General features: G+C 43.2%; 1 protein-coding gene across 3 annotated transcripts in view; it reads left to right on the top strand.

Annotated features, from left to right (window-relative positions):
- STRIP1 (striatin interacting protein 1) overlaps nucleotides 1-27,978 on the top strand; it is a 614,942-nt gene that overhangs the window by 213,849 nt on the left and 373,115 nt on the right. For all 3 annotated transcript variants that reach the window (XM_073615854.1, XM_073615856.1, XM_073615855.1), the window contains 2 exons: nucleotides 17,093-17,227; nucleotides 17,322-17,442. In XM_073615854.1, coding sequence (XP_073471955.1) covers nucleotides 17,093-17,227; nucleotides 17,322-17,442 — 256 coding nt within the window. The remainder of the gene's footprint in view (nucleotides 1-17,092; nucleotides 17,228-17,321; nucleotides 17,443-27,978) is intronic.

The raw sequence follows: 27,978 nt of genomic DNA on the forward strand, positions 1-27,978 counted from the left end.
CCGTCGGAAAATCCTACCGTGTGTATGGGGAATAAGAAATTAATAAGAGGGGGGAAGGGTTTGTTTAATTTACCTGTGAAGCGCTGTCACCATTCACAAGTCCCGGTGGATGTATCCACCATCCACCTTGCAGCACACTAGGCATAAGCCTGAAGCATGTGACCGTAGCAATACCGTCACTGTTTTCTTAAGAGTGCATGATCCCACCGGAAGTAAAGGGTCAAACATGACCCCTGACTTCACTTCCGGTGTGGGGCCCCTGAGAAACGCGTGCGCCGTGGGACCGAGGATACGGCCACTATTGCGCATGCGCCCATAAGTGTGCAAAGGGAATGAGGGAGGGAAAACCAAATATCCCTACACTCCGCCAGGTGCACCTGAACACCGCCACTAAATACCAACAGTCACAGGAGGCTGATGAGCCGCGTCCAGAGCACGGAACGCCGCAGTATAACATCAAGAGTCCCAAATACAAATGGACAAGTAATATAATGTAAACATTAAATTTGTCATATAAAAATGTAGAAAAAACCTCTGTCGCATACACACGAGCAGACTTTTTGACCGGACTGGTCCAACTGTCTATCCGACGGACTTCCAACGGACTTTTCGAACGGACTCGCGCACACACGATCGGATTTTCCGACAGAATAGGTTCGACGGAGTTACGGCGGACTTCCGGACTTGCCCACACACGTTCATTTTGAACGTGATGAAGTACGACGGGACTAGAAAAGGAAGTCAATATCGCCGCTTTTATCGGCGAGATTAACACCTTACGAGCCCCGTCGCAGAGCATACCAGGCCCTCAGATCTGGTATGGTTTTTAAGGGGAACCACTACGCCGAAAAAAACGGCGTGGTGGTCCCCCCAAAATCCATACCAGGCCCTTATCTGAGCACGCAGCCCGGCCAGTCAGGAAAGGGGTGGGGACGAGCAAGCGCCCCCCCCCCTCCTGACCGTACCAGGCCGCATGCCCTCAACATGGGGGGTGGGTGCTTTGGGGAAGGGGGCGCCCTGCGGCCCCCCCCACCCCAGAGCACCCTGTCTCCATGTTGATGAGGTCAAGGGCCTCTTCCCGACAACCCTGGCCGTTGGTTGTCGGGGTCTGCGGGCGGGGTGCTTATCGGAATCCGGGAGCCCCCTTTAAGAAGGGGGCCACCAGATCCCGGCCCCCGCCCTATGTGAATGAGTATGGGGTGCATCGTACCCCTACCCATTCACCTGGGGAAAAAAGTGTCAATTAAAAACACTCTACACAGGTTTTTAAAGTAATTTATTAGGCAGCTCCGGGGGTCTTCTTCCGACTTCGGGGGCCTTCTTTCGACTTCTCCGCTCTCTCCGGCCTCTTCTCCCGATGTTCACTTCTTCTCCCGCTCTCCGGCCTCTTCTCCCGATATCTGGTTCTTCTCCCGCTCTCCGGCTTCTTCTCCGCTTCTTCTCCCGCTCTCTGGTTCTTCTGCCGGGCTCCTCCGCTATCTTCTACTCTTTTGCCGCTCTCTTGCTAGCGGTGGCCCGGTCTTCTCCATTGTCTTTTTGCCTCTTCTCTTCTTCCGATGTTGACACGATGCTCTCTCCTGCTGTAATGCTGTGTTCACTGTGCGCAATGATTTATATAGGCACCGGGTGGTGACCCTGCCCCTTATGACAACACAGTCCCAGCATGCCCCAGCATTTTTCAAATCTAAAGTCCGTCAGATTTTCGACCGAAAAGGTCAGTCAGAAGTCCGATGAAGCCCACACACGGTCGGATTGTCCGTCGGACCAGTCCGGTCAAAAAGTCCACTCGTGTGTACGCGGCATTAGAAGCACAAGAACATACAAATATAAATAAATAAACACGTGCTTCTTTATGTGCAACAATACAAAATGTCAAACCAGAGAAACAGCAATCAATATAATTGGGGAAGAGGAAAAAAAAGGGGTGGGAAGGGGGGGGAGAAAAAAGGTAATGGCTCAGGAAGGTAAGGGAGATCGTGGGGGGATGGTACACAATAATGTGATGAGGGATAATTATGATCAAAAAAGTGGACTGGTCAAATACAGTAGATATAGTAATAAGTGAATAAAAGCAGGAGTAGATGTGGCGCTGCTCTGGTGGAGTAAATTATAATATATAAACTTTATTTGATGTCCTGGATTAATACTAAAGGTTTAGGTGGTCTTAATAGTGCATTTGGTTTGACAGGACATATACCATGTGAATGTGTGTCACCTGTGTGGGTTTTATGGTCATTAGGTTGGTTTAAACCCGAAAAAACGGCAACTTACATTCCTACAGGGTCCAAAATAAAATAAAATAAAAATATAAAGTACGTGCCACCAAAACTGTGCCCTTGAATAACCCGAGATGTTTTTAGGATTGTGCTACAACCTCTGTCGGTTGTTTCCTATTGTGATCTCATCTGTGGTTGGACTGAGAGTGATGTGATTATGTTCAACAAACCTTGGTTGTGATTGTATAAGGAAGGGGTATTATATTACATACCCCTATGTGCATAAATAGTAACAAATTAAAAAAGAAGAAAAAATGCAATTGTGCTAACACTAAAATTGCCAATAATAAATGCAAACCATTATCATACTAAATAACAAAGTGCAGTAAGTGCTTGTGCTCATACCATATATCATAAAGTGACTAATGCCTTGTGCTCAAAAAAACCCCAGTACTTGCCGGAAAAGAAAATTTCAGGAGTAACAAATACAAATAAACTTGAAATCTTCTTATGTGACTCAAAGGAAAAGTCCTCTTAGGAAGATAAGTTGGAATTTTGAGGAAAATTTCTTGTCCAGGTGCTGGATTGGTGATGGTGCTTCTTAGCGTGCTCTAATAGTGCTTGCACTCACCGGATGCTATCACCCCTGCTGGGGTATGCGCAGTCACAGTATCTGCTACTGTGTGGCAGCCCTGGATATCTCCGTACTGTGCTTTAAATGTTGTTTACCGATGTTAAGAATTCACCATAAAAGAAAGGGAATGGCCATAGTGTAAAACCGTTTACAAGCCTTTATTAAAACATAAGCTGCGGTTGTACTCACATTTTGTAAACAGATAAAAGCATGAAATGAAAGGATCAGGTCCGTCACTAGTGAGTTGAATTCGTCTAGTTAGAGATGACGCAAGACGTTCGTAAGCCCTGCCCTACGCATTTCGTCATTAGACGAAATACAATCACAACCAAGGTTTGTTGAACATAACCACATCTCTCAGTCCAACCACAGATTAGATCACAATAGGAAACAACCGACAGAGGTTGTAGCACAATCCTAAAAACATCTTGGGTTATTCAAGGGTACAGCATTGGTGGCACGTACTTTATATTTTTATTTTTATTATTTTATTTTGGACCCTGTAGGAATGTAAGTTGAAGTTTTTTCGGGTTTAAACCAACCTAATGACCATAAAACCCACACAGGTGACACATATTCACATGGTATATGTCCTGTCAAACCAAATGCATTATTAAGACTACCTAAACCTTTAGTATTAATCCAGGACATCAAATAAAGTTTTTATATTATAATTTACTCCACCAGAGCAGCGCCACATCTACTCCTGCTTTTATTCACATTTCAGTACACTCCACTTAGGTGGAATTGTACATGTAGAGGCAGCAGCTCCATATTATATTACACCTTTATCCACTGCGCGGTTTTCCCTAATTTTTCTCAGATATAGTAATAAACCATAGGAAAGATGACATCTGTAATCAAGTTAGGTCCAGATCAGAGTGCGGATATTGGTTTCATATCAGTTATGCGGTACAGTGAATGTTTCCCCCAGGGTAAGCATCCTTGGTCCCATATTGTATTAGGTTCATATTATTGAGACATTTGATAATAGGGGAAGCATAACCATACAAGATAATAATGCCCTCTGATTAATTAATAGAACCATATATACAGATCCGAGACTACAAAAAGGGTTGGAATGATAGGGCAGTATTTATCCCAGGTGGATAAGTGGCTCTTTGATTAAAGATCCATCTGGCTTCTTGTTGGAGGAACTTTTTATTGAAATCTCCTCCCCTCTCTGATTCTGAGATCACCTCCAATGCAAAAAATGATATGTATGTTGGGTCATAGCTATGATTCAATCCCACATGTTTGCACATTGGGGTATACAATAGTCCCATGTCTAAATAATAAAGATGGTCCTTTATACGTTTGGCAAATGGGCGTTTCTTCTTCCCAATGTAAAATGCGCCACATAGGCACATGTGTTTTAGATGTACGATAGCCTCCTCTTGGTAGGGGGCAATCTGTGCCCTCCCTAATCCAGGGGCATTGGTCACAATGGCCACATTTAAAGATCCCCTTTCCACCAACCGCTCCAGTAAGGGGAGCGGCAGGTGCAAAGTGACTATGCATGAGACTGTCCCTTATTGAACAAGATCTTCTATAAGTAATCTCTGGTCTATCTGCCACGTATTTAGATATGACGGGGTCCTCTGATAGGAAATGCCAATTGTTCTTTCAGTTTACGGAAAATGTCCTGGTGTGCACTGAAAGTTGTGACAAATTTTGTTGTGGAATTAATCTTGTCTTTGTTTTAAAAATTAGTGACTCACGTGTGTTCGCTTTAGCCCTTTGTTATCATATTATAGCGAACATATTGTTCAGCGTATATAGCATCTCAGTCATTGGGCATCAGGGAGCTATACCTGCAGCTAATTGACTAATATGGCAAATCATTGTATTATATATTTGACATCTCTGTTGTATCACATTTTGACTGCAGCTAGACAACTTTATTTATACCCATTTTAAATTGACCTCTTAGTCCCTTTCATCCTGTTTATTTAAATTATACTATTTATAGACTTGGCAGGTTTCGCTTTATTCAGTGTGGCTCGTTTTGGGCTATTTATGGTATCCTTGTTTAAATGCTGTCTAATATGTTCCATTTCATAAGTATTTGAATGTGGAACACATACCCTACCATATGTTGTTTCTTTATTATTTTTTAATCCATGTTAACTACCCTATTTATCAGCATATAAACACGCACCTTAACTTTAAGAGGGAGGTTTCAGGAAAAAAACTTTACACAGCCCCCCTGCATAGCAAACGGACCCCTGTACAACACAAACAGCTCCTGTACAACACAAACATCCCCTGCACAACATAAACAGCCCCTGCACAACATAAACAGCCCCTGCACAACACAAACAGCCCCCTTTCATTATAAAGACCCCCCTGCACTCCGAGCGCTGGGAGAGGGACAGCGCTGCGGGCATACTGTAGAGTTGAGAGAACTTCACACTGTCAGCCCCTTCTCGTGTGTCACTCACATACCTCCATTAACGCTGCTGAGCCGATCTCGCTCGTGGACCCGGTCATGTGACTGCTCTCCTCTCCTTCATTGACGGTCATGTGACCGCTCTCCTCCTCCAAGCAAAAGCTACACACGAGGAGGAGGCGGAGCGGGAGGAGGAGAGCAGCCACAGTGAGCGGGTTCAGAAGCTTAGATTACATTGGGTTAGGTAGGGGGAGCGGTGTGTCACAGGGGGCTGGCACTACAAGTGGTATTTTCTGACCTTTATTGGCAGCGCTGTTTCTCGGCCAGGAGAGGCGGGGCGGCCGGCCTGACACCCTCCCAGTAGGTGGCACCCGGGGAAGACCGCCTGATCCCCGCCCCCTGTTGTAAAAATACAGATATCGGCGTATAACACGCAGGCACGATTTACCCTCTATTTTCAGGATAAAAAAGTGTATGTTATACGCTGATAAATACAGTATTTATTAGTGAATCATCTAAAGGCAATATCATATAAACTTAAATCCTTAGATTATTGGGATTATCTGACATCCTGGCAATTGCGCAATTCAATACCCCCACTATCCAACCCTGGTGGATCTGGCTTTCACCGGGTAGCTGTCATAGTTGGCTGGCCTCTGTGGTCGGTTTCGCCATAGTCGTCCGTGTAAGCATCTATAGTCTCAAATTGGGTAAGCACGCACATTTAAGCAACCAAGTGATCATTAATTATGACTCTTAAATGAAGTTATTAATGATATATTTTATGTAACCCAAGCGGGAAACTACGAAACATGTCGGCCCTTCTGCACATCCAAGCAGCTTGCTATTTTCTGTATCCAGTATCATCCATGGTTTATGTATAATGCTGATTATGCAATTTTTTTTATACTATTATGTGATAATAAAATGTAATACTTAAACAAAATTTCATTAATTGCGTGTCTACCTTGGTAACGGACATTGATGTCTCTATTTAAAATCCCATTTTTCTAGGGTAAGCATTGTCTTCCTCCTAATTTTATTTTCAATTATTACTAGGGATTTAGAGACATCTATCTGTTTCTGGAAATAGTCCAAAAATATTTTCTTCTTTATAAAAAAGAGCACTCCTTTGGCCGCATCTGTAGAGGAAATTTGGTAACAACAAAAAAATGGGCAAAAGTAACCCAAGGCACATTAAAGGCACATTGGACATTAGTAAATATAAAAAAATATTTTATTTATGACAGTACATGGTGCACACAGAGCAAAAACAGAATGAGAATTAAAAACGCATAGTAAACTCTAAACATAATACATAACATGGAAAAACATGCATAATATACATAACAGTGAGCCCCTGTGCGTCAACGCGTTTCGCTTTTGAGCTTCGTCAGGACACATTCAGGGCTTGTTGGAAAAAACAGATCTCACTATCTAAAATAAAACATATAGATAAGACTTTGTATAATAACACATATTTAAAATGGATCATTATCATATCCAAGCGACATCCACAGCACATACAAAAATACCTTGCAAAGAAGTCCACATCAGGTATCACCATATATAGTATTCAGACACTTGGGTATATTGGGCCAAAAGTAGACTGGAAAAATTGTTTACAACAATAAGAATTGGTCTCGTAATAAGAGCATATTTCAAATTGAAAAAAAGGATATATAATAAATATACTCATTGGCTCACAATATTGTATAAAACAAAAATGGTTGCGCTCTATACACTAAACCTCATAACCGTGATAATAAATGAATCGGTTACTGATAACTGAAAGATAGTCCCACAAATAAATGTGGTACTATAAATGTTCAGTGACAACTTATAATTCCAAATGACAGTCAATCAAAATTCCAATCGATAAAAAGGTGAGTATATCAAATTGTGATCAGTTCCAAGAATCAATGTGACATTGCTTGATAGACCCACCACCATATGAATTGTGCAGCTGCACAGACAAGTATTCTGATATCAGTCCAATCACAGCATCTGTAGGGTAGTTTTTCTTGCCCTGGACTTTAACAGAACGAATCCTAAACTGAGAGCTTGTATAGGGCTCAATGCGTGGTGGTGCAAGCGTGGCTTACTTCGTGGACCTCTGAGCTAACAGGTCATACAGGCATTCCCCACAGGGGCAATCAAATAGCAAGATGAGATCCTGTCTTTTCAGCAATCCAGCCTCAGATAGATGACAGCAGCAACACCCTCATTATAAAGAAGACGAGAATGCACTGCATTGGGAGATTTCATAATTCCAGTACCAATTCCAACTGTTTCTCCATCGTTGCCTTCCTCTTTAGTTTGATATGACCTTGTGCTCCCTTTTGTTCTCACAGACAGGAGTTGTCTGATTCCCAGGCCAAGAGACCAAGGTAATTGAAGGGTGTTGCTACTTGTCTGTGCAGCTGGTAAGTGCACAATTCTTATGGTGGTGGGTCTGTCTAGCAATGTCGCATTGATTCTTGGAACTGATCACAATTTGATATACTCACCTTTTTATCGATTGGTCGATTGGAATTTTGATTGACTGTTATTTGGAATTATACATAGTCACTGAACATTTATAGTACCACATTTATTTGTGGGACTATCTTTCAGTTATCAGTAACTGATTCACTTATTATCACGGTTATGAGGTTTAGTGTATAGAGCGCAACCATTTTTGTTTTCTACTTTGTATTTGTGTGTATTTCACTTTGTTGCAGCTTCTTTTACATTTTTTTCCAGCGCAGTCTTTTTTTCTTATCACAATATTGTATACCACATATATTAAGAATATTGACGGGTAAAAAGAACCCAAAACAGAAAAAAATGACGAAGGGAGAAAAACACATACCTTGTCAAACTAAGGGAATTACATATATAATTCTCTGCCAATTTGGAGCTTTCTATATTGGCAAGACTATAAGACCCCTAGGGAAAAGAATGAAAGACCACATGTATTATGCTACATGTGGTCTTCTTAATACGGCCATAGGCCACCACGTGGCCTTCAAATACAGATACAATCCTCGTGTGTTCAAATTTTCTGCCCTTGATAGGGTCTATCAAGACCCACGGGGTGGTAACTTTAACCAAAAGATTCTACAGAAAGAAACTCAATGGGCATACAGTTTACATGCTACGTCATTTCCGGGTTTAAATGACGTTTTGAGTTTCAGACCCTGTCTATAGTGTGTGATTATACAACAATCACCCCTCCATCAAGCTCATCTGTTCATTTTTAATGAACACATATCCTTTAGGATCTGCTTGATCACTACTCATAATTCTTCTTATTTTTTTGCCCTCTATAATTCATGCCATAATTTTCTTAATAAGGAAGGTGATAATATATGAAATATCTAGCTTGTTAATTTTTATAATATATAACTTTGGACAATCTTTTTTTTTTTATGTGATTGACACTATAGCTATAATAACATTCGAGCAATGCAACTCTTTTCTTTGGCTCAATTTGCATATTCGTGTGACATTTGGGGCGCGTCTTTTTACCTTTTATTTTCTTCTATGTGGGTGACACTTTATTATATCACAGTGTATATATATTTTTTACTCAAATGAACTATCTGTGGCCCCTGACTTATGTGCAGATACACAAATTTTCCACACTTGTGTATTGCTATATATTTCTTGTCTTTTCATGTCACAACACGCTTGCTGCTTTGTGAATGAGCTGTGTTGTGGGTTTTGTTTGGATCCGCCCAGTTTCCTCTGTTTCCTCCCCTTCCTCTGCTTGTGTTGTGTCTCATGTGGGATGCTTTTAGATTGTGGGTGCCTTTTCCTGTATTCTGCTCTGTTTGGCACTTCCTGGGGGCTGCTGAGCTCTGGCTTTGAGTCCGCTGACGTCAAACAGCGGCACCGTTGCCCAACATATGACCCGTGCCACGTGCAATGCACTGTGGCTGGGTCTAAACCGGACCTATAGGGCTATGAATAATCCTCCTCTGTCACATCCCAATGTGTTGGATGTGCGTTCTTGTTCCTGGGGGGGGGCTTGGATACATTGCAGGCTATGGTAAGCATGAACAGCATCGTTTGACACAATACATGTAGCTTCATAGGCTTTTTTGCTGGGGTATATCAACCTGATACTATACTGTTTTTCCTTCTTTTCAGGTGGCTTTGTGGGACTAGCAAATTTGTTACAGCCTCACTAGTACTTGCTGATTGCAATCTGGGCCTTTGGTTTGTACCTATGTACATGCGTTTGTGCTTGGCCAAATATCTATATTACTGCTGTGGCCCCATTAGCTGTGTCCACATCATCAACCCCTCCCCTTTGTGTTTTTCTCCCTTCATAATTTTTTGCAGTTTGGGGTTCTTTTTACCCATTAATATTATTATTATACAGTATGTGGTATACAATATTGTGAGCCAGTGTGTATATTTATTATATATGCTTTTTTCATTTTGAAGTATGCTTTTATTATGAGACTAATTCTCATTGTTCTAAACAATTTTTCCAGTCTGTCTGGCCCAATATACCCAAGTGTCTGAATACTATATATGGTGATACCTGATGTTTAGTGGGGAGATTTTCTTCTATGGACTTCTTTGCAAGGTATTTTTATAGGTGCTGCGGATGTCGCTCGGATATGATAATGATCCATTTTAAATATGTGTTGTTATACAAAGTCTTATCTACATGTTTTATTTTACATAGTGAGACCTGTTTTTTCCATCAAGCCCTGAATGTGTCCTGACGAAGCTAAACAGCAAAACACGTTGACGCACAGGGGCTCACTGTTATGTATATTATGTATGTTTTTCCATGTTATGTATTATGTTTAGAGTTTACTATGTGTTTTTAATTCTCATTGTACGCCATGTACTGTTATGAATACATTTTTATTTATATTTACTTCTGTCCAATGTGCCTTTAAAGTCTGACCTTAGGTTACTTTTGCCCATTTTTTTGTTGCTACCAAATTTTTGGGTAACAAAAATGGCACACTGTTAGCTAATCTGGTGGCTGAGCCGCGCTACCAAACGATAATATCTGAATTGCAGACACCAAAGGGGGATTTCCGACACAAGCCATTCTTCAGGAATTTGGCAATTTCTTTAAAGAATTGTACAGCCAACCTTCACCTATCTCTACTACAGTGTTTCTCAACTCCAGTCCTCAAGGCGCCCCAACAGGTCATGTTTTCAGGCTCACCATTATTTTGCACAAGTGATTTGATCAGTTTCACTGCCTTAGTAATTACCACAGCTGTTTCATCTGAGGGAAATCCTTAAAACATGACCTGTTGGTGCGCCTTGAGGACTGGAGTTGAGAAACACTGCTCTACTAAACATGGTGGAGCAGATTGAGAACCTATCCCTACCCTTTCTGGAACAGGCGGATGTGGAGTCTCTAGAGCAGGGGTCTCAAACTTGTGGCCCTCCAGCTGTTGCAGAACTACAAGTCCCATCATGCCTCTGCCTGAGGGAGTCATGCTTGTAACTGTCATGCCGCGTACACACGGTCGGACTTTTCGTCTACAAAAGTCCAACGGACGCCGACGGACTAAAGCTGGCTGGTAATCCGATCGTGTGTGGGCTTCTCCGGACTTTCAGCAGACTTTTTCAGCCTCAAATCCGACGGACTTTAGATTTGAAACATGCTTCAAATCTTTACGTCGTAACTACGACGGACCCCGAAATCCGCTCGTCTGTGTGCTAGTCCGACGGACAAAAACCCATGCTAGGGCAGCTATTGGCTACTGGCTATGAACTTCCTTATTTTAGTCCGGTGTACGTCATCACGTACGAATCCGTCGGACTTTTGTGTGGTCGTGTGTAGGCAAGTCCGTTCGTTAGAAAGTCTGCTGCAAGTCCGCCGAAAGTCCGCCGGAAGTCTGTCGGACAGGCTGTCGGACTTTTGTAGACGAAAAGTCCGACCGTGTGTACGCGGCATCAGCCTTGCAATGCCTTATGGGACTTGCAAAACTACAACAGCTGGAGGGCCGCCAGTTTGAGACCCCTGCTCTAGAGGCACTAATCTCCACACTTGAGATTGAGGCAGCTATCTCTTCACTTCCCCCTGCTAAAACACCTGGCCCAGATGGTCTGCCAGGTGATTGGTGCAATATTAATGCTAAAAAGCTCCCAGATTGCATGCTTTCTACTCACAATGCTTGGAGAATAATTCTCCCCCCTCTACTACGTACCAGGCCCACATAGTCCTCATTCCCAAACCTGGGAAAGACCTGAAATTTTGTGCCTCCTATAGGCCTATATCACTTTTAAATTGTGATTTAAAAAATCTGGCCAAGATTCTTGCCACCAGATTGGTTAGGGTTTTGCCCTCACTTATTAATTGTCAGAAACCATGAACCAGACCGAGACAGAAGTACAGTAAAATCACACTTGTTTATTAATAAAAATAAAAAGGTAAATAGAGTAAGCGTAGTCAAAGCATAGCCACAGTCCAGTAACCGGATCGGGTAGTCAGCCAAGCCAGAGTTCAGTAACCAGATTGGTTACTCAGCCAAGCCAGAGTTCAGTAACCAGATCGGGTAATCAGCCAGGCCAGAAGTCAGGGATCCAAGTAGAGGAACAGCAAGCAGGATAAGGAGCCAGAAGGGATGTCAGCAAAGCCTGTCTTCAAACAGGAATGCAGGAGATGGTTTCTTGTGATGTGACCAAGGCAAAGGCAGGAATGAAGTGAGCTGGATATCTTTAAGAAGGCAGGACTGACCAGCAGATCCACAACAGCTGGTTAACTGTGGAGAGAGATGAGAGCTGGCAATTAGCCCACAGCTGAGCGGCCAGCTCAGAGACGGAAGGGCTGAGCCAGCCTTGACATCAATATAGACCAAACTGGGTTCGTGCCGGGGAAGTCTACAGATATCAATTTAAGACAAGTACTCGCACATCTGCAAATTCCCTCCTCTTATTCTCAACTCGGGTGTTGGCAGCCTTAGACATAGAGAAGGCCTTTGACACTGTGATCTGGGACTATATGCTAACAGTGCTGCAGGCCCTTGGATTTGGTCCCATTTTCTGCAAATGGATTACCATATTGTATAAATCCCCAACAGCACAAATTAAATTGGGAGTTATGCTCTCTGAGACGTTCCCGAAACAACGTGGAACCAGACTGGGGTATCTGCTCTTCCCATTTCTGTTCGCCCTGGTGATGGAGCACCTTGCCATTGCCCTCCGTAAATTTACTACTGTGCAGGGCATACGTAGGTACCATAACTGAAAAACTATATATATATATATACCTTAATATCCTGATTTTTCAGTCTTATATGGACTGAAAGTTAATTGGGGAAAACTCAACTTTTGTCTATTGACCCGGAGGCTAGTCGGGCGGGCAGACCCCTCTCTTCCTTTGTCCTGAGCCCGTCGATCTGTTATCTGGGGATCACCGTACCTTCAATGTTTTGGACTTTATCAAATTAAATCTTATCCCCCTTCTCATAAAGGTCAAATCCAAACTACGTGCTTGGGGTGACCTCCCTTTATCGCTAATTAGTACAATAAATTTAGTTAAAATTAAATTCCTCCCTGTCTTGTTATGTCATAAGACACACCTCTGTTTGGATACCTAAACATTTTTTTAGTCAATTGGATACTATTATTTCTTCATTCTTGTGGAAATCAAATAATCCCAGGTTTGGCTAATCAATCATCTGGAGTCCCTGGACGGAGGGGGATTAGCCTACTCGGATTTTCCCCATTTTTTTTTTTTGCCCATAACACATGCCCATAATCGGGTGAACTCTGCTGATACAAATGCCTCAATGGTGCTGGAGGCTGCTTCTCTTGGGTCCTATGAGCCACTGAGAAATTAAACCTACAAAGACATAGATGCATACAACATCTAGAACCAGAGAACTCTGACATAGACTGATTTTATTGAAGGAGTGTTTGTGGGGTCAGCGCTGAGTTTGTAGTTTTTGTATTTTGCCACTGAGAAATGCACTGTACAGACTCCTCCAAGCACCTTTAGTTCTCACGTATTTTATGAAATCAGTAATACGGGTATGGCAATTAAAAAAAAAAAATTTACAAGTGTATAGAAATAGTGGGAAACCAAATAGGTGGTCCCCGGTTACTTTACCCCTTTGTGGTGCAATCTGTTACTGGCGGAATTCCACTCTTTCCCTGATCCGAGAATTTGGGCAACAAAGGGCATTAAGGCAATTGAGCACATATGTGAGAACGGGGCTGTCCTTTTTGACGCACTTAAACGAAAATTTAAGTTATCCAATCAACACTTTTTTAGATGCCTTCAGCTCAGACATGCATTCTCTTCTCAATTTGGGTCCCAGTCAATAATACTCCTCCAATCTAACTTGTAATCCCTGTTGTGAGATGACGAGCTGGTTAAACCCCTGTCTAATATATATATAAGGCATTTCTGTCGTTGGTACATACTGGTCTGGAGACTTTACAGTCCAAGTGGCGGGTGGATTTCCCAGAGCTAGATATGGAAGGTTGGGAGGACCTAAGGGAGTATCCCTTTCTGCAAAAGAAATAATACTGCCTACCAACCAATTTGTAAATGATCTTAAATCATTCTGTACTTTCCTACATCTGGATAAAAACTGGACTGTCTGTGCTTGTAAGTGCAGTAGCATCCCAAAGTTTTCATTCACATGTATGTTCACACATCTGCAGTCCTAACACTGCAACCATTTTTCTATTGGATCACCATGCTACAGATTGTATATTGACTGAAGAACACTGTTCTGAGCACAGGATGATAGGAACAGTTAACTTAACTATGCACAGTCCTCACGCTTCATGTATCTCCTCCTGACTCAGAGACAGAAAAGCATAGCCAAAGCTATTTTGGGCCGACAGCTGGCTCAGATTTTCAGAGATCCGCTGAGAGCCTGAGCCAGTCCATCCGCCCCCTACACAGCCCAGTGCTCCAGTGAGCGCTGGAGGAGCAGAGAGCCGGAGACTGACAGTCCCCGGCCCTCTGCTCACAGAACACAGAGAACTGAATGATCAGCATTCTTTGATCGGTCAGTTCTCAGTGCAGAGCTGGAGGGGGACAGATGCAGAATTGGATCCAGTATAAATGTTTTTTTCTAAATCTCATACTTCTCTTTTAACATGCAGCTAGTGCAGACTACTACTAGAGTAGTATTCAAAAATACAAAAGCAGTGCAACGCTTCCCAAATATTATGAAAAAATGAGCATATATGGATATCCCCCCATATGCAAAACAATTATAAACAATGCAGAATCTACTTAAAGTGCAAACCGTGCAATATTGCAAATATTTGGTTCATTTTGTAACACATAAACTAAATAAAGTGCAAAATATGCAAAAAATCATCAATGAAAGTTCAAATGAGTCCAAGCAAAGATGCTTCCAACATGGATATCTGTGTAAGTGCTCCTTGGTGTGATGATGAAGACGCACGTGTACCCACAAGTGCACTAATTCCATCACCACTACGCACTCACCAGAGCAAGCATAAAAATCCGCCTGATATAATTAATACTCCCCACAGTAGATAGACAAGGCAACAGTCAGACATGTCCGGGCAAATTGTCCTATACAGGGAATAGCTCACCACACAGAGCCCACAGATCATATCACAGTGTAGTAATGTATTCAACTTAAAAGGCATACCTATTAAAAGATTCCCATGTGGATAATGCAAGATAAAAAAAAATGGCTGAACATACCAAGATGGCCGCCCCTCTGGGAACAAAATGCAATGTGATGACGCCAGCCTATCAGGCTCCTCCCTGCGCGTTTTGTGCGCATGCGCATCTTCCGGGGATTACCTGTAGTAATCCTTATATATGACCACTTTTTGATCAGGGTTGTTTTTTTCAGACATCCTGGAGACTGGTATTTTGTTGCTTTAACTGAATTAATTTTTGAAAAGCATTAGATACTTTTAACAGCAAATGTATGCTTAGTAAACACATGCATGATTGGAGTGGGCTTTTCCAGCAGCATCAATATATATCAAGCATATGGTAGCCAAAAAATATAGTATATGTTGCTATTAAAATATTCAAAACCATAGTATCTTCGCTCTTCACATTAAAGAGGAACTAAGCTGTGGAAGCTGTGCCTCAAATAGGCAAGCAGATGGCAAAAAACAAGCCACCAATATTGTATATGGGCTGCAGCTGATATTCTCCCCATTACAAAGTTACTGTGCATTGTTGTTCATCTTGGCAGAGGCAGGGCTCTGCTTCCTTAATTTAAAACTGCTCTTCTGATGACTAGTGATCTGATAACTGGCAAGGGAATATTCAAGAGTGAATAAAGTAGGGAGATGGTTGCCTACAGCTTTTCCCTCCAGCAACAAGAAAAGTAAGATCCAGCAGTCACAGGCACAGTGCTTGAGATTCACAGTAGGCACTTGAAGTGCACAGCTATTTTTCAGAATGACATTGAGACAAATCATAAATCTTTCAGGGCACTTTTAAGGCACAATTAACATTTCTAGATATCCCCTATAGTATAGAAAATCTTTACTTTTTGAGTTTAGGTCCACTTTAATGTGTAGTGTGGCTTTAATATCAAATGGCAGGGATCTTAAAGTGGTTCTAAATGCAGAAGTTTTCTATGCATGAAGATAAAAAAACACCTGTGTGCAGCAGCCCCCTTAAGTTCCTGAGCCCCATCTCGATCCAGAAATGTTGCACAAGAGCCTCGGTTCGCCGGTACTCTCCCTCCTTGATTGGCAGAGACAGAGCAGTGGGCACAATGGCTCCCACTGCTGTCAATGTCAGTGAGCAAATGGGGAGAGAGGGGGGGGGGGGACAAGCAGTGGCTTAGCTCGGGTGCACCCATAGCAAGCTTCTTGCTTCGGGGGCACTCGGTAAGAGGTCCAGCGAGAGACCTGAGAAGAGGAGGATCCGGCTGCTCTGTGCAAAAACCACTGCACAGAGCAGGTCAATATAACATGTTTGTTATTTTTAAACAAAAAAAATAAAAACAAGACTTTACTATCACTTTATTATAAAAGTTAAAGTATACTTGGAGACTTACACAGACAGGTTGGTCCACAAGTGTGCAAACATTGCTTACCCCTATTATTCAGAACAATAACAGAAAATCTTCCTTCATTGGTTACATCAATAAGCAAACCAAAAAGTCCTAGCCTCCAGCAGCAGAGTAAGGTTTTGTATGTATGTCCTTGGTGGCAGCCTCTCCAAGACTCTAGGGTTACTTTCACACTGAGGCGTTTTCCAGGTGCTAAAGAGCTAAAAATAGCACCTGTAAAGCGCCTGAAATATGCCTCCTCTGCCACCCCAGTGTAAAAGCCTGAGTGCTTTCACACTGGAGCAGTGCGCTTGCAGGATGGGTTAAAAAAAAGTCCTGCAAGCGGCATCTTTGGGGCGTTGCGGGAGCAGTGAATATACCGTTCCTAAAATGCCCCTGCCACTGAAATCAGTGGCCAGCGCTGCAGCACCCGCAAAGTGCATCGGCAGCAGCGCTTTGCGGGCACTTTTAACCCTTTTTCGGCCACTAGCTGGGGGTTAAAATCGCCCCACTAGCGGCCTGAAAAGCGTCGCTAAAATGACTGTAAAGCGCCGCTAAAAATAGCGATGCTTTACCGCCGACGCCCCCTGCCCCAGTGTGAAAGTGCCCTAAGAGACACCGACTACAAATGACAACCCGTAGCCTCCTAGCCAAGTGTCGAAATCTGAGGTAGAGTCCATCTGCTTAGAAAGTACCACAATCTAGACCTGGTGTAAATCCTATTAAGGACTATACCCTTGGCTGTTTTAACAGTTTGTATCTTTTAGAGTTATGCTAAAATTAGGATACATTTTAGATTTTTTGTGCAATAGTTGATTTTAAACATGTCTGAATATCCTTTTTTTGCTTATTGTGTCTTTTCAAGTACCTGATAAAAAATGGACAGAGCTAGATGTGTCCCATCAGCGTGCTTACACTATGCGTCTTCTTGATGCACTGGAAGTCACAGCCAGAGAAAAACGACTAAAGGTGGGCCGGGCTTTGCTATATCTAGCACAAGGTAAGGTAGTAGTCATTGAAGTATCTAAATGTGCTTTTCAATCCCCCATCTGTTATTTGTTCTATTGATACTGTTGTATTAAATATATTTGTAGGTACTTTTGGGGAGTGTAGCTGTGAAGCTGAGGTCCAGACCTGGCAGCGACATAACATCTTCCTTTTGTTGGAAGCAGGGGGGTTTAATGCCTTTGTGGAACTGCTGAACATGGAGGTCGAGTGAGTAGGAATATTATTGAATAAAGAATCTGCTTCTAGGTTGCGTTGTCAATGCTTAACTGAATAAGCTGAAGTTAGAAGATGATTGGTTGCTATGCACAGTTGCACCAGATTGTGTGCGCTCCAATTTTTGTAAACCTCCCCCATAGTGTCCATTAACCACTTCAAGACACTTTCACCCCCTTCCAGCCCGGTCCAATTTGCAGCTTTTAACGCTGTCACACTTTTGCCGCGTACACGCGATCGGTCGTTCCGACAACAAAACCGTGGATTTATTTCCGACGAATGTTGGCTCAAACTTGTCTTGCATACACACAGTCACAAAAATGTTGTCAGAAATTCTGAACGTCAAAAATGCGGTGACGTACAACACGTATGACGAGCCGAGAAAAATGAGGTTTCAATAGCCAGTGGGGCTCTTCTGCTTGATTACAAGCATGCATGGAATTTTGTCGGAATTGTGTACGGATTTTGTTGTTGGAAAATTTGAGATCCAGCTCTCTGTAATTTCGACAGCATATGTTCGATGGAGCCTACACACGGTCTGAATTTCCGACAACAAGCTCACATCGAACATTGTTGGAAATTCTGACCGTGTGTACACGGCATTTGAGTGACAATTACTCAGGCATGCAACACTGTACCCAAATTAAATTTTTATCATTTTTCTGAGACAGAAATTTCTTTTGTGGTGGTATGTAATCCGCACTTTTTTTTTTTAATATATATATATATATATATATATATATATATATATATATATATATATATATGTATATATATATATATATGTATATATAACTGAAAAATGCTAAATATTGTGAAAAAACCCACTATTTCTTAGTTTTTATTATAACATATTGCAAATAAATCTTTCTTCATTAAATTAGGTAAAAATATATTCTGCTATTTTTATTTTTAGTAAAAATAACCCAAACTAAGAAATATAGTGTTTTTTTTTGTATATAATTTAGTCTGTGTGAAGGTTAAAGAGTCTGCAAACTCTGATATATATATTTAAATATTAGTCCTGATGTACTGACTGCCGATCTCATTTCTTGAGACCCTAAAATGCCAGGACAGGACAGTACAAATACCCCCCAAATGACCCCTTTTTGAAAAGTAGACAGTACACAGTAATTTAGTAAGAGGTATTGTGAGCTTTTTAACCACTTGAGCCCCGGACCATTATGCTGCCTAAGGACCAGAGGTCTTTTTCCAATTTGGCACTGTGTCGCTTTAACTGCTAATTGCGCGGTCATGCAATGCTGTACCCAAACGAAATTTGCGTCCTTTTCTTCCCACAAATAGAGCTTTCTTTTGATGGTATTTGATCACCTCTGCAGTTTTTATTTTTTGCGCTATAAACGGAAAAAGACCGAAAATTTTGAAAAAAAAATGATATTTTCTACTTTTTGTTATAAAAAAAAAATCCAATAAACTAAATTTTAGTCATACATTTAGGCCAAAATGTATTCGGCCACATGTCTTTGGTAAAAAAAAATGTCAATAAGCGTATATTTATTGGTTTGCACAAAAGTTATAGCGTCTACAAACTAGGGTACATTTTAGTTTATGACTGCCTATGTCATTTCTTGAGGTGCTAAAATGGCAGGGCAGTACAAAACCCCCCCAAATGACCCCATTTTGGAAAGTAGACACCCCAAGGAAATTGCTGAGAGGCATGTTGAACCCATTGAATATATATTTTTTTGTCCCAAGTGATTGAATAATGACAAAAAAAAAAAAATATTTACAAAAAGTTGTCACTAAATGATATATTGCTCACACAGGCCATGGAATATTTTATTTTTTGACACAAGTTGCGGGAAAGTGACACTTTTTTTATTTTTTTATTTATTTATTTTTTTTTGCACAAAGTTGTCACTAAATGATATATTGCTCACACAGGCCATGGGCATATGTGGAATTGCACCCCAAAATACATTTAGCTGCTTCTCCTGAGTATGGGGATACCACATGTGTGGGACTTTTTGGGAGCCTAGCCGCGTACGGGGCCCCGAAATCCAATCACCGCCTTCAGGATTTCTAAGGGTGAAAATTTTTGATTTCACTCTTCACTGCCTATCACAGTTTCGGAGGCCATGGAATGCCCATGTGGCACAAAACCCCCCCAAATGACCCCATTTTGGAAAGTAAACACCCCAAGCTATTTGCTGAGAGGCATGGTGAGTATTTTGCAGCTCTCATTTGTTTTTGAAAATGAAGAAAGACAAGAAAAAACATTTTTTTTTTCTTTTTTCAATTTTCAAAACTTTGTGACAAAAAGTGAGGTCTGCAAAATACTCACTATAGAGCAGGGGGCGACGGGTGCTTTTTTTTTTTTTTTTTTCTTTATTATTTTTTTGCTTTTTTATCTTATTTTTAAACTGTTCCTTTCATTTTTTTTTTTTTTAATCATTTTTATTGTTATCTCGGGGAATGTAAATATCCCCTATGATAGCAATAGGTAGTGACAGGTACTCTTTTTTGAAAAAATTGGGGTCTATTAGAACCTAGATCTCTCCTCTGCCCTCAAAGCATCTGACGACACCAAGATCGGTGTGATAAAATGCTTCCCCAATTTCCCAATGGCGCTATTTACATCCGGTGAAATCTAAGTCATAAAATGCTCGTAGCTTCCGGTTTCTTAGGCCATAGAGATGTTTGGAGCCACTCTGGTCTCTGATCAGCTCTATGGTCATCTGGCTGAATCACCGGCTGCATTCTCAGGTTCCCTGTTGAGACAGGAGAGCCAGAGAAAAACACGGAAGACGGTGGGGGGGGGGCATTCCCTCCCACGGCTTGTAAAAGCAGTCTAGAGGCTAATTAGCCGCTAGGATTGCTTTTACATGAAAGCCGACCGCTGGCTGAAAAGAATGATACAAAGATGATACCTAAACCTGCAGGCATCATTCTGGTATAACCATTCAAAGTCGTGAATGGTGTACCTGAAGACAAAAAAATGGTTAACAATAAAGCACAGTAAACGGTAAAGTATAAAAAATTGCATACCTGAAAAGCAAACATGATAAAACATAATAACAATAAAACATTGCAGAATAGAATACAGTAAAAAAGAGCAGAACAATAGAGAGAGAGAATAGAGAGAGAGAGAACAATGAAACGACAACTATTTTTCTTTTATTTTATATATTTTTTTACACTTTTTTTGTAACTAACTTTTATAACTGTAACCGGTTCCAGGTTCGGGTCTCTCAAAATGCGATGGCATCTTGGGAGACCCTGTGAAAGTGTGCCTAGTCTGTGCAATGCTGTACCCTACGCTAATACTCAACTAGTGAATGGTAGATTTCAAAACATTCACCAATGCAAAGACCAGGATTGTCAGGACAGGAGGGACAATAATAGCGGGTGTCACGCCTATATCCGCACTTGCTGCAGACACAACATCTTTTTGGGGGGGGGGTTAGTTGGGTAGGGGTACTCGGGAGGACATAAAGAAAATACCTCTCATGCAGCCGACTGCATTTGGTTGGGGATGTGAATGGGGGATGTACGGGCGCTGCAGAAGCGGTGGGTTTCCAATTAGGATTGGCGAATGCAGCAGGAAGGGCACTATGGGCACGACGGGCCTGTGTTTGTCTTCTTGGTGGCAGCGCGACACTACTTGTGCTTGCCACCTCACCAGCTTGAACTGCACTTATGGGACTCGCCACGTCACCAAGTGCTGGTTTAACTACGACCGGGGGGTACTAGGCCGCTGGCGCTTGCCAGTTCAATAAAAAGCTACCAAAAAAACTGTTAGCGATCGCAGGGATCAGGCCTGACTCTGCGAACGCTGCAGTTATGCGTTAAGTGTTTTGTAAGTGACAGTGATCGATCGATACTGCACTTGGGTGGGCTGAGCTGGGCCGGGCGGAGGGGCAAAATGCAGGTGCTAGCAGGTATCTGGGCTGATCCCGCTAACACTGCGTTTTTGGGAACCCTAAACTGCTGGGGACGCCAGTATAGATCTGATCGGATCAGATATTGATCCGTTCAGATACTATACCACTAAGGGAGGCGTATGCTGCGTGCGTGGGTGTTAGCGGTACTGGCGCTAACCTGACGCTGCTTGGGGCTGGTACTTGCCAGTTCACCAAAATACTACCAAAAAAACTGTTAGCGATCGCAGGGATCAGGCCTGACTCTGCGAACGCTGCAGTTATGCATTTAGTGTTTTGTAAGTGTCAGTGATCGATCGATACTGCACTTGGGTGGGCTGGGCCGGGCGGAGGGGCAAAACGCAGGTGCTAGCAGGTATCTGGGCTGATCCCGCTAACACTGCGTTTTTGGGAACCCTAAACTGCTGGGGACGCTAGTATAGATCTGATCGGATCAGATATTGATCCGATCAGATACTATACCACTAAGGGAGGCGTATGCTGCGTGCGTGGGTGTTAGCGGTACTGGCGCTAATCTGATGCTGCCTGGGGCGACGCATATCACCGCCGGGCGATCAGGGGGCTAAACCTTTATTCGGTAATAAACGGCGGGTGCCCTGACACTATAAAAAATAAACGAACTAACCAGCGTCAACCGTAACACTTATACGGTGATCAGTGGTGAAAGGGTTAACTAGGGGGCAATCAAGGGGTTAAAACATTTATTCGGTAGTATATGGGGGTCCCTGTCACTATAAAACGCTGACGGCGAACCTAAATATTTATGTCCCTAACTAGCGTCACCAGCGACACTAATACAGCGATCAGAAAAATGATCGCTTAGCGACACTGGTGACTGGGGGTGATCAAGGGGTTAAAACTTTATTGGGGGTGTTAGGGGGGTACCCTAGACCTAAAGGGGGCTAACAGTAACTGACCTAACACAGTAACTGTCACAAACTGACACCAATACAGTAATCAGAAAAAAAAAAAAAAAACCTGCTTGGTGTCAGTTTGTGACAGGGGGGGGGGTGATTGGGGGGTGATCGGGGGGCGATCGGGGGGGGGGGGGGATCGGGTTGTTTTGTGTGCCTGGCATGTTCTACTGTGTTGTGTAGTGTGTTTTCACTCACAGTGATGTCTTCTCCCCTCGGCGCTGGAACGGAAACTACCGAGCCGAGGAGAGATGACATCATTTCCTTTGCTGCTGTTTAGCATACAGCAGCAAAGGAATGTTCCCATTGGCCGGCGGCGATCGCGAGGGGGGGGGGGGCCACGAACGGATGGCCTCCCCCTCACCTCCGATCGCCGAGGAACAAAAGACGACCGCCTTGGGCACCGGGGGGGGGGTCCGATCGGTCGATTTTGCCTGTCCGTGCCGACGTACATCGGCGTGAGGCGGTCGTCAAGTGGTTAAAATTTTAATTTTTTCTCACACACAGCATAGGCATACTTGCAGTTACACACCAAAACACTTTCTGATATGCCTCCTGAGTATTGGGGGATACCACATGTGTGAGACTTTTTCACAGCCTACATGCATAGAAGGGTCCTTGGAGCACCAGGACAGAAGAAACATCCACAAATTTATGTATAGTTATGGTCAACCATTCTTACCACATCAGAGATGTTATGAGCTAAGGCAGATTTCCAGTTTGTAAGTATCATTAAGTGGGCTGCAAGTAAAATGTGAGAAACAGCCGGTTGGTGCATAGGAGGAAAAACATCTATCCTAATGTTTATCAGGGCGAGGGCAGGAGATGGCTTAGTTAAAATTCCTGAGCATGAACTAGTAAGACTGGGTCATTCCCAGAGGGAGTGTAAAAGATTTCCAATCCGGCAGCATAGAGGGGAACGGGAGGCAGAGAACTTTGCCAGTCTGTTTGGTGTGTAGTACCACCTATTGGTAATCTTTAGCATCAACTCCACATGGCTAGTACAATGGGTGGCTCGGAGAGTTGATCTAAAGGCGGCTTGCTATTGGGAAGGGGAGTAGACTGTGTTGAAGATCATTTTCCCATTTAACCACTTGCCTACTGGGCACTTATACCCCCTTCCTAACCAGGCCAATTTTCAGATTTCAGCGCAGTCATGCAACACTGTACCCATATTAATTTTTTTGTCCTTTTTTTCACACAAATAGAGCTTTCTTTTGGTGGAATTTAATTGACACTGGGTTTTTTATTTTTTGCGCTATAAATTAAAAAATCAAAAATTTGGAAAGGAATTCAATTTTCTTCGTTTCGGTTATAACATTTTGCAAATTAGTAATTTTTCTTTAGAAATTTTGGCCAAAAGTTATACTGCTACATATCTTTGGTAAAAATAACCCACATAAGTATATATTATTTAGTCTGTGTGAAAGTTAGTTTACAAGCTATTGTGACAATCATTGAAAATTGATCTCAGCTGATGTACTGACAGCCTATCTCATTTCTTGAGATGCTAACAAGCCAGGGAAGTACAAATACCCCCCAAATTACCCCTTTTTGGAAAGTAGACATTCCAAGGTATTTAGTAAGAGGCATGGTGAGTTTTTTGAAGTTGTCATTTTTTTCCCACAATTCTTTGCACAATGAAGATTTTTTTTTACAGAATTGTCATATTATAAAGTTATTTCTCACACACTTTATAGGCAACTACACCCCAAAACACATTCTGCTACTTCTGAGTATGGTGATACCACATGTATGAGACTTTTACACAGCCTAAGCACATACAGAGGCCCAACATGCAAGTAGCACCTCCAGGCTTTCTAGGAGTATAAATGACACATATAATGGATGAGGCACAGGTGGGCATGGATGAGTCGCAGATGGGGCATGGATGAGTCGCAGATGGGGCATGGATGAGTCGCAGATGGAGCATGGATGAGTCGCAGATGGGGCATGGATGAGTCGCAGATGGGGCATGGATGAGTCGCAGATGGGGCATGGATGAGTCGCAGATGGGGCATGGATGAGTCGCAGATGGGGCATGGATGAGCCGCAGATGGGGCATGGATGAGTCGCAGATGGGGCATGGATGAGTCGCAGTTCGGGCACGAGTGTGGCACAGTTCGGGCACGAGTGTGGCACAGTTCGGGCACGAGTGTGGCACAGTTCGGGCACGAGTGTGGCACAGTTCGGGCACGAGTGTGGCACAGTTCGGGCACGGGTGTGGCACAGTTCGGGCACGGGTGTGGCACAGTTCGGGCATGAGTGTGGCACGAATTGGGCACGGGTGAGGGCTGCTGTGGTCTTCCTTCTTTAACGATCATGAGAGACTCAAAGACTTTAATGTAATCCAGATACCAATTCTGTGGGTTACCGTCCTTTCTGGTCAAATCAGTCAGGGGTTTGACCAGTGAAGAGAAGTTCCGAATATATTTCCGATAATAATTATCAAAGCCAAGAAAACGTTGTAACGGACGTAGACCTACGGGTCGAGGCCACTGTAGAACTACAGCTAATTTCTCTGGGTCCATCGAAAAACTGTCAGTAGAAATGTCATAACCCAGAAATTTAAAGGAGAAGTCCAGCCTGGGCTCGTTTGGCTGGACTTCTCTTAAGGGTCACAGGAGTGCAATTTGTTTTGCACTCCTGTGACCCGTTTTCAGCAGAGAGCAGTCTGAAGTCTGCTCTCTGCTGATGTCACACAGATCAGTCCAAGCACCGCGTCATCGCGACTCTGGGAGTCTGGATCTGCCAGGTGCTTGGACTGATGGCTGAGACGGCCGCTCCCTGCCCCTCAACAGCTCAGCGCTCCGGTGAGTGCGGAGGAGCAGAGCAGGAGAGCTGCTGATTGACAGACAGCAGCTCTGCTCAGGGAGCTGATAGAACCGAACCATTGGCGGTGTTTGATGGCGCTCGATTCTCAGTGCAGACACACCGGGGGACCGATGCAGCATCGGTCCAATGCTGCATCCACCTAGGTAAGTATGATTATGGGAAAAAAAAATTCCCATACTTCTCTTTTAACCCGTTCCAGATGAAACTCTCATTTCTCCAACTTACAATACAGGTTAATATCTCTCAGCCTCTGTAGCAACTGGGAGACACCTGTGTGGTGGCTCTCTAGGGATCTAGTAGATATGAGAATAGCGTAGAGATAAACCACCACACATTGCTGCAACATATCTCGGAGGACATTATTCATGAACTCCTGAAGAACTGCAGGAGCGTTGCAAAGACCAAACAGCATTACGAGGTGTTCATAATGTCCTATCCTGGTGTTGTATAGCAAATGCAAAAATTACCCCCCCGGTACTATGGGACTTTAAGGGCAAACTGGTAAACAAATTATAGTAAAACATAAAAGACTTTATTTAGAGTATTAAAAACATGTTGGTGCAACACATCACCATAGCAATGCATAGTACATAATACACATTGAGTACCCAGCTCATGAAGAGTTAGTGAAAGACATTAACTTAAAATTAAGCCAGACGCGTTTCGGGATTCTTGAAGTATATCCCTTCTTCAGGGATGTAGAGAAGATCATAGTCCTGGTGTTAAATGCAGCTTTCAATTTGTCGCCCTCCTTGATCCTCACAAGATTGTATGTCCCTTTCAGATCGGGCTTCATGGAAACCGTTGCTCCCTTAAGGCGGTCAAATAATTCCATAATCAACGGACTTGGGTAGGCGTTCTTAATCGTGATGCGATTGAGACTCCTATAATCGATACAGGTTTCAGTTCACCACTCTTCTTTTTCACAAAGAAGAAGCCAGCACCAGCAGGAGAAGTGGATTTGCGCATGAACCCTCGAGAAAATGCATCAGCAACATACTCCTCCATAGCTTTATCCTCCAAAAAAAGGGTAAACCGGGCCATGGGGAGGCATAGCACCAGGTTGAAGGTCAATTGCGCAGTCATATCACCGGTTTGGAGGCAAACTACCAGCTGGACCCTTGTCAAATACATTGCTAAATTTGCGGCACTCCTCTGGCAAGGAGGAGAGGAAAGAGAAACCTCAGCACAAAGCCAATCTAGAGAGGGGTTTTGCCTCTGTAACCAAGGATAACCAATAACTACGGGATAACGAGGAGAGGAAACTACTTGAAATTGGATTATCTCATGGTAAGGAGCCCCTACGGCCATGGTCAATGTAGAGGTCTCCCATCAATAGCCTCAATGGAAAGTGGAGTGGCATGAAGCTGCAGCGAAATTGAGTGCTTAGACAGAAAGGCACTGCCTATGAACAGGCCTGCAGCCCCAGAGTCGATTAGAGCCTGTGTATCGATGGACGACTCAGACCACGAAAGGGTAACCAAAACTAGAGGCTTATCCTTCAAGGTAACTGGGGATGCAACAACACCACCTAAGGTCTGTCCCCTACAGGACCTCAAGTGCAAGTGTTTCCCAGGTGGGTAGGACAAGACCTCAAGAAGTGACCTGCCTGGCTACAATAAAGGCACAATCTTTCCCTCCTCCTATAGGTCCTCTCATCCGCAGAGAGCGTTGTGAAGCCCAACTGCATGGGTTCTACTTCACTGGCAGACTTGGCACCAGGAGGCATGAGAGGTGAGGGAGGCAAGGGTGGGAATGCAAAGCTTTGAGCCAGACAGGAGGCTTCCACAAACGCTCCTTAAAGGAAGGGCTCTCTGAGTCCTGGAGTCAATGAGAATGGCATATGTGATCAACTTCTCCAGATCTGTAGGTATGTCTCTAGCTGCTATCTCATCTTTGATTTGATCTGAGAGACCATGAGAAAAAGCAGCACGAGGGCCTCATTATTCCAAGCGACCTCTGCTGCCAGAGTACGTAATTCAATTTTGTAATCAGCAACAGTTCTCTTACTCCGTTTAATAGATTTGTGGCTCTTGGCAGCAGAAGTGGAGCGTGAGGGAACATTGAATACCCTTTTAAAGGAAGTCACAAACTCTGGGTAATTCATGACAGTGGGTTTTTGTGTCTCCCATCGAGGGTTTGCCAAGGCTCTATCAGAAAGCAAAGAAATGATGAAGCCTACTTTGCTTCTGTCTGTGGGGAACGCCTGGGGCAGCATCTCAATGTATATCCCAACCTGATTGAGAAACCCTGTGCATTGAACTGGATTGCCCCCAAATCGCAGGGGGAAGCAGAGCGGAATCAGACCTACCTCTTGCAGAGGTAATGTCCGAGCCGGGTGCCTACACAGAGACTGGAGCAGCAGTAGGGACAGCCTGCAACACAGGTTGTACCGAAACAGCTACAGTGTGAGAATCCAGGTGAGCAGTGAGAATCAGAGTCTGTAACTCTATGACAAACTGATCCATGTGTTGATCCTGCTCATTCAACCTGGAAAAAATATTACCACTAGGTGGATTGCCTGCATCTTCTGAATTAAAATGATACAACTGGTAAACGTAGTCAAAACATAGCCAGGGTTTGGTAGCCAAATCGGGTAGTCAGAACAAGCCAGGAAATCGAGAAGCCAGAGATCAGTGTAGTCAGATGCAGCAGACAGAATCAGGAACTAGCAGGGATGTCAGCCAGGCAAGTCTTCAACAGGAACATAGCAGAGAGTCTCTAGATATGTTGACCAAGGTGAAGGCCTTGAAGAAATGAACCAGGCAGTTTAAATAGTCAGAAGTGGCTGGCTGTGGGCTTGACTGACGAGCAGGAGATGATCAACAGGTTAGCCACAGTGGATTGAGGAGTCCTGGCAATTAACCGACCACTGAGCA

Source organism: Aquarana catesbeiana, linkage group LG02, assembly GCF_042186555.1.
Source record: "Aquarana catesbeiana isolate 2022-GZ linkage group LG02, ASM4218655v1, whole genome shotgun sequence".
NCBI lineage: Eukaryota > Metazoa > Chordata > Amphibia > Anura > Ranidae > Aquarana > Aquarana catesbeiana.